This window comes from Garra rufa, chromosome 3 (genome assembly GCF_049309525.1).
Source record: "Garra rufa chromosome 3, GarRuf1.0, whole genome shotgun sequence".
Lineage (NCBI taxonomy): Eukaryota > Metazoa > Chordata > Actinopteri > Cypriniformes > Cyprinidae > Garra > Garra rufa.
In genome coordinates, this window is record NC_133363.1 from 33,251,921 (window position 1) to 33,262,888 (window position 10,968).

Genomic DNA, 10,968 nt, shown 5'->3' on the forward strand with positions numbered 1-10,968 from the left:
GGTTCCAAAAGGGTGTTTTTGCAATGATGCAATAGAAGCACAATTTTTGGTTCCTCAAAAAACCTTTCAGTGAACAGTTCCTAAAAGAACCATTTTGAAGAACTTTTAAAAAAATCTGAAGAACCTTTTTCGAGGTTCCATGGATGTTCAAGGTTCTTCATGAAACCATCAATGCCAATAAAGAACCTTTATTTTTATAATTGTATATAGTTTTTATTTTTGTTCAGGTTAAACTAAATGAAAGTGAAAAATGTTCCTTGGCAAATAGCTCAAATTTAAAAAAAAATTTCATGTCGTTCCAAACCCATAAGACCTTCATATTCGGAACAAAATTTAAGATATTTTTGATGAAATCCGAGAGCTTTCTGACCTTGCATAGACAGCAATGCAACTGACATGTTTTACTCTTATGAAAACTCTGTGAAGACAGACACGAAAGAGAAGAAATGTTTTTTTTTCTTTGCGCACAAATAGTATTCTTTTAGCTTCATAACATTACGGTTGAACCACTGATGTCACATGGATTATTTTAATGTCCTTACTACCTTTCTGGGCCTTAAATGTGTCAGTTGCGTTGCTGTCTATGCAGGGTCAGACAGTGCTCATATTTTGTCAAAAATATCTTAATTTGCGTTCCGAAAATAAACAAAGGTCTTACGGGTTTGGAACGACACAAGGGTGAGTAATTAATTACAGAATTTTCATTATTAGGTGAACCATCCCTTTAAATATGCAGTGTAAATATATATTTTTAACGAGATAGTTCACCCAAAAATTAAAATTTGATGTTTATCTGCTTACCCCCAGGGCATCCAAGATGTAGGTAATGATGTTTCTTTAGTAGAACACAAACGAAGATTTTTAACTCAAACCGTTGCAGTCTGTCAATCATATAATGGCAGTCAATGGGACCCATGGCTTTGAGAGTAAAAAAAAACATCTTAACACACGAAACAACCGGTCTGTGCAAGAAACCGAACAAAACAGCGTGCCGGCTGTTGTGAACGCGCTCAGGACAGTTGGGCATTGTGGTGAATCTGAGGTAAAAAAAAATGATATAAATACTGATCAGTTTCTTGCACAGACCAATTGTTTCGTGTGTTACCAGCCGCAGGGTTTAATTTGACTTTTTTTTTTGACTCTCAAAGCTGTGGGTCTCATTGACTGTGATTATATGACTGACAGACTGCAACGGTTTGAGTTAAAAATCTTTGTTTGTGTTCTACTGAAGAAACAAAGTCACCTACATCTTGAAAGCCTTGGGGGTAAGCAGATAAACATCAAATTTACATCTTTGGGTGAACTATCCCTCTAACTAAATAATTTGATTATCACCATAAATGTATTGCACTTTCAGCCTAAGGCGTAAGTGCAATTCTTATGAGTTTTACTGTATAAAGCCTGGCTAACTAGTTGTTTTACTGGCTGCTAGTGTTTTAGGCATGTCTGAAGGTACTGTAGGGTACTGTGTTTGCCGCTGTGAGTGTGGCAGACGCGTGTTCTGCAGTTTGCATGTGCGTCTGGCGTAGCGGCAGCTATGCTGTCAGGCAGCTGTGTGGACACCTGTGCTAAAGGACCCTGGCTCCTGACAGCCACAGAGGGAGAAAAAGAGTCAAAGGCGGATGGACGGGCTCATGACTTTGGGCAAGTAACTGCATCTTGTGGGAGAATTATACTTGGCGGAGAGCCTGGAGCTGCAGCCTATATGTGTAAATAGCCAGGCTTTTTTTAAACACCCTTGTCACGGGCACGACTGTTTGATGTGACACTGCCTGTGCCGGGGCGCCGATGTTCAGCCCAGAAGAGATGATCGGAGGAGAGAGAGAGAGAGAAAGGAAAAGAGGCAAGGAGAGAAAGCAGCAGGGAGCGCTCGCCTTCCTTCGGGGCCTTTTGCATGCTGGCTGTGAATGACAAAAAAGATTGTCATTTGCTCTTGACAGATCGCTCAGGCACCCTCGCTCGGGCAGAAGTTGCACTTAGCGAGGAAACGAGCACCAGGAGAGAAGTGAGAAGAAGGTTATGATCCACTGTGGCGACAAGGACACGAGACTAGCGCCCAAAGCTCAGAGATGTCAGCTTGACTGGAGCTTCACCATTCAGAAGATACATCCTGCATTTTTGACTAGACAGCCATCTACAGGCCATGCAAGCTGATGCAGGTCACCAACGCCACATTGGGCTTTTTGTGTGCTGGGTTGTTTCCCCCTCCTTTTTTTTTTTGCCTACTCTCTTTGAACCCCCTGCCTCTAATGCAAGGTCACAACCTGGCAGTGAAGACCCTGTGTAGTTGGACATGCCTTGGGATAAAAGGCCCCACTAAAGCCCTGTAAAGAATAACAGTACAGTTTGATGTAGGTCTTTCATGTGGCCACAGCTCTTTGTTCTGGAGAAAATCTCTGTTCTCTTTTGTATTTCCACAGCGCTTGGATTTTACGGCCTCACATCTCTGTTTTAAAAAGCATATTCTGCAGCTAGTGGTATAAAAATAAAAGGCACATTTGGTTTGATATCTCAGAGCTTATAGTCATGTGCTGTCCTTCTCTAAGGCTGTTTTGTATCCTCCCATGACCCACGTGTGCAGATGGTATCCTGTAACCTGTAGCTTTTAATAGCATTCTTGATCTTCAGACATTCCACTTCCTCCCAAACTTATCTGATATTTAGGCTCATTATGTCCCACTTTAAACCCATGTGTCTGTCTGGGGTTTGTCCTCTAGGCCAACAGGTCATAATCCTGCCAACAGAGGGCAGTGCACTGGGTCAGTGTGTGTGGGTCAGTGTTTATTTAGCTATACTATTCCAAATTGACTGGAAGAATTGAGGTCTGGAAAAGACTTTAGATTTTTTTTAGCATTTTCAATCCTGCAGAAAAAAACTAAACGAATACACTCTATCAGGCTTTTTTTTTTAAATGCTCTATGCCAGTGGTTCTCAATCCTGGTCCTGGGGGACCCCTGCTCTGCACATTTTGCATGTCTCTCTTATTTAACACACCTGATTGAGATCTTCAGCTTGTTAGTTCAGTTCATGGATCTCTCTCCTAATGAGCTGATCTCAGTCAGGTGTGTTAAATAAGGGAGACATGCAAAATGTGCAGAGCAGGGGTCCCCCAGGACCAGGATTGAGAACCACTGCTCTATGCGATGAAGAGCTGGGGCGTGAAAACTTTTTGAATTTAAAGATCAGGCTAAATTTAACTTATTTTATCTTTTGGGAAACATGTAAGTATCTTCTGTAGCTTCTGAAGGCCAGTACAAAATGAAAAAATATGATATTTAGGCAAAAAAAGAAAAATGTACACATTCTGTCCAAAAGTTTTTACCCCCTGGCTCTTACTGCATCATGTTTCCTTCTGAAGCATCAGTGAGTGTTTGAACCCTCTGTAATAGCTGCATATGAGTCCCTCGGTTGTCCTCAGTGTGAAAAGATGGATCTTAAAATCATACAATCTTTGTTGAAAAGGGTTCAAATACACAAAAATGCTGAAAAATCTAATAATTTGTAGAACCTGGAGGATTTTTCTGAAGAACAGCAGGCAATTTAACTTCAGGACAAACAAGAGACTCATGAATAACTATCACTAAACTAAAAAACACAGCTGTGGATCATTCAGGTAACAACACAGTATTAAGAATCAAGTGTATGTAAACTTTTGGACAGGGTAATTTTTTATAAATTTAACTATTATTTTCTCTTGTGGACTATATGTAATTGTCTCTTATGTCAAAATATCTTATTCAGGTCAGTACTAAGTAAAAAAAATAACATGCATTTTGTATGATCCCTCTCATTTTGATAAAATAATTAACATTTTGCAGATTCTGCAAAGTGTATGTAAACTTTTGATGAAACTAGTTCGTACATAATTTTTTAAATCTATAGTATGTCCTTATTTAAATAGGTAGTGTGTGTGTGTGTGTGTGTGTGTGTGTGTGTGTGTGTGTGTGTGTGTGTGTGTGAAAGGATATGAGCTCATCAGATAAGTGATTAGATAGATGTTTCTGGTTTGAGTCTGATGCTGAACAGAGACATGTCCACCTCTTTATCAGTTTAGGACGAAGGAACGAGTCTCTTTATCTGTTTAGGCTGCTGAAATTTACCTCAGACTTCAGAGCCTTAAATCATGAAGCCCACAAAAGAGCTGAGACATGTGTCTTTCATCTACAGTTACAGAGTACGGCATAGAAACATGCTAATTTAGACCCACATTCAGATTTTGAAGTGACATAAATACGTTTTATTTGCATTTTCCATAAATGTACATCCTCACAGCTGTGGTCACTTTAAGAGCGTGCTCTGTCAACAGTCAGAGCTGATTAACTTAAGATGTGATGTGTGTAAAGTAGAGCTAATCTAAGCCACACTGCCATGATTTACCTGGCTGGAGCACAGCCCGCACGTGAGCCCCAGACATGCCGGTTGTAGGTCAGCAGACAGCAGATGTCACATAGAGAAGGTGTCACTGTGGGCTGTGGATGTAGGTGCAAGTCAGGTAAATCGGTGAAGCTGCAGCTTTTGTGTTGCTCGATGGCAGGTACGCCATAATTGGATGAAGACCTGTTGCATTGGCCCAGACGTGTAAGAAGGCTTCAAAACCTGAAGCTTTCTCCTGGAGCCTGATGAAAGGGCCCCGGTGGATTTATCATGTCTGGAGGAGATGCTCGCTAAGTACCGGTGTTATTCTAATATAATGTTCGTGTCGTCTTTTTTGTGTGTTTTGTCTCGGCGCTGTCCTCGGGCAGGGAAACATTAATCATTACAAGCACATAACAGAATGCTCATAAGCCCACGAGACCCGTAGAGAGAAATTTTCCTCCTAATGTGTTGTGATGAATGGCCTTATAGAAACACGAAGATGTTAAATTAGCTTGTATGGGCTGAGATGAGCGTTCTGCATGTTTCTAATTCGCAGGCGTGGGATGTGTGTGGGGATGTTGATGTGGAAGTGTCTCGTTTTCAGATTGATTAGTGGGACAGACTGTCTGCAGCACCTATTACATTTAAACTCCATAATCCACACAATCAGTACAGGTGAATCCCAAACCTCCTGCGTCTGTGCTGTAATGAAGAACTGGGTTGGCTTAACACTGTCTTAACCAGGCGCGTCTCGACTGTGTGGTGCATTACGTTTCCAGCATTAAGTTTGGTGCCCTCACTAACAACAAATTACAGTTGAGGTTAAATTTTTACACATATCTTGCAGAATCTGCTAAATGGTAATTATTATAGGGATCTTACATCTTATTTTTTATTTAGTACTGACCTGAATAAGATATTTCACACAAAAGACCTTTACATATAGTCCACAAGAGAAAATGGTTACAGAAAATACAGTTACATAAAGTATAAAAATGGCCCAGTTTAAAAATTACACACTTGATTCTTAATACTGTGTTGTTACCTGAATGATCCACAGCTGTGTTTTTTGTTTAGTGATAGTTATGAGTCCCTTGTTTGTCCTGAACAGTTAAACTGCCTGCTGTTCTTCAGAAAAATCTTTCAGGTCACACAAATTCTTTGGGTTTTCAACATTTTTGTGTATTTAATCTCTTTCCAACAATAACTGTATGATTCTAAGATCAATTTTTTCACACTCTGGACAGCTGAGGGACTCATATGCAACTATTACAGAAGGTTCAAACACTCACTGATGCTTCAGAAGGAAACACAATGTATTAAGAGCCAGGGGGTGAAAACTTTTGAATAAAATGAAGATTTGTACATTTTTATCATTTTGCCTAAGTATCATATTTTCTCATTTAGTACTGCCCTTCAGAAGCTACAGAAGATCGTTGCATGTTTCCCAGAAGACAAAATAAGTTCAATTTACCCTGATCTTCAAATTCAAAAAGTTCTCAATGCATTGTGTTTCCTTTCTGACGCATCTGTGTGTATATAGCTGTATATATATCTTAAACAGAATAAAATTTTAATAAACAATTATAATACTAAGAAATGTTTCTTGAGCACGAAATCAGCATATTAGAATGATTTCTGAAGGATCATGTGACACTGAAGACTTCAATGGCTGCTAAAAAAAACGATATTTTAACACATAAAATAGCTGTTTTGAATTGTTTTACAATTGTTGTTTAAAGCAATAAAAGGGGAAAAAACAAGAGTCTGACCATCTTTACAGTTTTTTTATATACTTAAAAACAAGACAAAAATGCTTGATTGATCAAATGTCACTGTGGGTGGAGCTATCAGAGCAGCGCATTTGAAATAAGAGCTGACATAATGTGTTGTCGTGCTTCTAGCTGGTTGAGGCAAAAAGTTGCTTCATCATGTTGTATCTACCTAGTAACGAAATGTAACCGATGGCGTTCAAGTTTATGTTCAACGAAACTCACCAGCGATTGGTTATTTTCACAGTGGTGATCGAAACAAAGTTATGTGTGGCAGCTGTGTGTAAGTCTTGTGAGAACAAAGCAAACATGCGTTGCGAACTCTACGGACATGTGTCCGTGATTTGCGATTTCATTTCTGTCCCTTTTCATTTGTCTCTTTCATTATTTTTTGCGTGTTCTTTTCCTCCCAGCAGCGCATTCTTTATCTGGATTTGTTTTATGGAGCCTTCAAGCATTCCTCCATCACGGCCGTCTCTCTCCTAAAGAATCGACTTGAAACGGCTCCAGGTTTAAAGTGGTACCAGCCTGTCGATCTCAACCACCTTGGACACATTTGAAAGAGTCTCACTCGGAGAAGAAAAGAGCATAAATAATAATAGAATTAGAGGGGAAAGCATAATAAAGTATCGTTTTCTGGGAAGGCTTTCATCTTTCCATAACAATAATGTTGTGAATGGGACGGTGTTTGGACTGGGAAGCCTGCAGTGACAGACATGAAAGGAGCGGGCCCGAGTGGGCTTTAAAGAGGCCGATGGCACTACAGGTCAGCGTGTTCACAGCACGTGGACGACCTCGGCCTCCCCGTCTATTTTTGCACCCCTGTCCATTCATTCTCAATGACTGTGTCCAGCCTTTTTCTTTCGCCTCTCTTCCACTTCCACCCTCCCATTTCCCTTCATTTTCCTTCTTTCCCCTTATTCTCTTCTCCCACCCCCAGTGCGCCTGTTATTTGGGTTGTGTACCCTACCGCCCCCTTGGTCTATGGGCAAGAGGCCCAGGAAGGGGTACAATGAGAGCGAGAGGAGGGGACCTGTGAGGAAGTAGAGCGTCATTGCTCTTCGTGCTTGACGTCAGGCTCGGCCCCTCTGCAGCTGTTGGATGTGTTCAACAGCTCTCTGTGTTTGCTGTCACGCCACTGTGGGGGGACTATTAAAACAACAGCCACAGGTCACAACATTCAAGCGAGACTTGGTTAAGGGCAAACAAGTGCGTGGCATGAGAAATGCATTGTCTAATCCTAATAATATCTTATTCTGTATCACCATTGATTATTACTATATTTTCATATAATTAAAGCATATATGTGACCCTGGACCACAAAACCAGTCATAAGGGTCACATTTTTTAAATTGAATTTTAAACATCATCTGAAAGCTGAGTAAATAAACTTTCCACGGATGAATGGTTTGTTAGAATAGGACATTATTGAAAATATGGAATCAGAGGGTGCAAAATTAAAATATTTAAAGCCTTTAAAGTTGTCCAAATTAAGTTCTTAGCAATGCATATTACTTATCAAAAAATATATTTTTATATATTTATGGTAGGATATGTACAAAATATCTTCGTGGAATATAATCTTTACTTAATATCCTAATGATTTTTGGTATAAAAGACAAATCGAAAATTCTGACCCATACAATGTATTGTTGGCTATTGCTACAAATACACCTGTGCGACTTATGACTGGTTTTGTGGTCCAGGGTCACATATATTATGTTATATTAAGTATATTAAGTTCAAAAGGAAACATATATTAAGTTCAAAAGGAAACAGCTTTTTTAATATCTTTTTTTAATATTATAAATGTCTTTACTGTCACTTTTATAATATTTTATAGTGTTTTCTTATATGTTACTAGTATTAATATTATGTATATATGTGTGTGTGTGTGTGTGTGTGTGTGTGTGTGTGTGTGTGTGTGTATGTATATATATATATATATATATATATATATATATATATATATATATATATATATATATATATATAATATATTGTTGTATTACTGTTATACAGTTATCCCTAACTTTTTTTCATTTACAAGATTATTGACGCAGTGAGGAAATCCTCTCCATACCCTCAATCCAACCGCTCAATAAAAGAAAAACAATAATCACTAAAAAGATTAATCAGCTCAGGATTTAGACCAGTGTGTGTTTGTGTTTTTGTGCTTGCATGCTCCTCTAAACTATATCGGTTAATGTTTCATTTCATTTTCTGTTTGCTTGTGTAAGAATAGGCAAGAATCAACAGGTAAATGAACATTACAGTCATTTCAGTGTTTCGTTCTGCCCCTTCTTTTGCACAAAAACCCACTATTCTAATTTCCTTTCTGTCTCTCTTTTTTTTTAAAGTACAAGTCAATCCACTTACTCATTTGTTTTCCACCCCTCCCTCGCTCTTTATCCTCCATCTCCCCCCTCCTCTCTTTGCCTCAGCACTTACGAGGCTTTAGGGGAGCCTAGCTCTGGGTATTGGTCCATCCTCCTCCTCCTCCTCCCCTAAGCCACCTCCTCCCCCTCGCTGCCGGCTGAGTTGGTACGGTCCTGCTTTGCATAAGTTGTCTGTGAGTAGATCCATGTGTAAGGGGCCAGCACTGAAGGAATTAGTCCCTTGTGCAGCGGGTGGATGTATGTGTAGGGAGCGGGTTGTTGAAAAGAGATCCTCCGTATTAGGCTCCACGTCTTTCCCAGTATCGCTGAGGCTTTTACCATGTATTGCGCCTACCCCGTGCCTGGAATGGGCAGCATGTATTACTACAACGGAAAATCGGTGAGTGCCTTCTCTCCCCAGAGGAAATGTGTATAAGTAAACATGTTTTTCATGTGCGCGGTGGGCTGTCAGGTTTAATGGAGTGGTGAGCCGTGTCTGTTCAGTGTGTAGAAACTGAGTTGAGGGTCTCGTCGCTCTCGGCTTTGCTCGTGTATGTGTGTGTGACTGCTGACTGTGTTTCCATTACCTCAGTCTGAGCTGGGTCAACATTTACTTTCAATTGCAGTTTACAAAGTGTGAGTCCGTTCAGTTTTCAACTACTGTAGAGAGTTTTAAAAGTTGAAATGTGAATACAGACTGAGTATCTAAAATATACATATGTTTTTAGATACAAAGTGACACTTCTGCAAACCTGTCGCCCTTTTTTTTATATAAAAGCACTTGTTTGACGTAACTGTCAGATTTTTTTCTGTGTATTGGTAGTTGTGTCTGAGTGATGCTGGTTGTGCTTGTGGCTCACCGTGAGCTCTGAGCGGCCGCTTTGCTGAGACGGGTTCACAATAATAACAAGTGGGAGTCTGGGAATGATTAAGGAAGAGAGTCTGTCTGTTGAGGTTTGACTTTCCTGTTTGCAGATTGAGCTCAGAGCTGCAGCATCGCTGTTTCTCCATCTGTTTTTAATCAGCCAGGCATTCTTCTCTCTACAGGAATCCTGATGGGACTCCTAAACCTCTCCACCACAGGCCCTTTGATTTCTGTGTGCCTCTCACGATGCCTGTTTGCCTGTCTGCGTGTGGCTGTCCGTGTGAACGCTCGTGTGCATGTGTGCTGAACGTTTGTCTGGTGCTTGACGATTGTGAGAAAGAGGAGGTGGCGACTCAAACCTGCACTTGTCCGTCATGAGTGGGTTTTTTGAGTTGACCTCAAAGTTAAAAATACTTCGAATAATTAGAAAAAATTATTATTAACTGTGAAAATGGTTTTGCTTAATTTATCCCTCTTAAGCTAGGCTAAATCTTAATTTTTCGCTTATTTTGTAGTGCTGAATTAGTCCTGAATTAGATGGCCAAGTAAACGTGTGTTGACAAGGAGCTGAATGTTCCACCTACTTTCTTAAAGTGAGTCTGTGCTCCCCAGACAATGCAAAGCACTGAACGCACAACTACAGTAGAGAGGAAAAAGTTTCCAGTAGATTTCCCTGATGTCTTTCTCTCTGTGTCTGTGCAGGGCTCTAGAGATTTCTCCATCTGTTTGATGAATTTAACAACGATCCGTTACCCATTTAATAAGAGCTTGCTTATTAAATTTGTTATTCGCATTATTAATGCTGCTTTTAACAAGGGCGGAAGCAATCATGTTTGCACAACTTTGTAAAATGTTTCGCTCTCTGTGGTTTCTGGGGACAAACGCTTGTGTTTTCACTTCGTTTGAGGTCATCTGACAGAGTCCAGAGTTAGCTTTCCTCGTAGGCCATTATGACAGATCTCTTTGTTCCTGCACCACAAAGCTCACTTTGATCTTTTTATATTAAGTATTTCCAGCCTTGTAATGCAGGCTGGGAGGAAAGAGAAAATGAGGAGCATGTGGCTCACTCGGGTCAGAGTTGAGCTTTATGATCCAAAGCAGTGGGTAAATGCCCAATAAACCCTTCCTTGTGTTGCTTTATTTATATCTTGGCACACAGATATTATTTATTTATTAAATGTCAGATGCTGTGAGCATCAACAAAGATAAAAGTCACATTGATTTGTTTGAATGTCAGGCTGGTACCAATAGTTTTATGGCCAGGCCCCGGAGGGCAAGCAGCCTCCCCAGCTTTGATTGGGTCCCTTTATGACGTGTGAAGTATTTTATTTCCTTTCTGCTGTTTTCGCTTTATATATTTGGAAGTGTTTGTATAAGGTGGTAGCTTTTCCTTTAAGATAAACAGGGCTAATGTGCTGTTCTGCTGGGGTTTTTATTTCAGATGCATACTGTGCCTTTTTGAAGGTTTTGTTCTGGTAGAAACTTTGCATAATGAGTCAGCGTTGCTCGTCTGTAGTTGTTCAAAGCAAACGTGCGTGTTGTTTTTCTGCTCTCGAAAGGCTTCCACCTGTATCTGTAAGGAACAAAATGCTTTTAA

General features: G+C 40.0%; 1 protein-coding gene across 8 annotated transcripts in view; it reads left to right on the plus strand.

Moving 5' to 3' along the window:
- The window catches only part of tcf12 (transcription factor 12), a 180,471-nt gene that overhangs the window by 128,020 nt on the left and 41,483 nt on the right, over positions 1-10,968 (plus strand). The window contains exon 1 of one of the 8 annotated variants that reach the window (XM_073835967.1): positions 8,696-8,906. The exons of 6 other annotated variants lie outside the window; for them this stretch is intronic. In XM_073835967.1, the coding sequence (XP_073692068.1) occupies positions 8,847-8,906 (60 nt within the window). In that variant the 5' untranslated portion in view covers positions 8,696-8,846. Of the gene's footprint in view, positions 1-8,695; positions 8,907-10,968 lie in introns of those variants that run through there. One more of the 8 variants, XM_073835968.1, reaches the window with a different exon arrangement.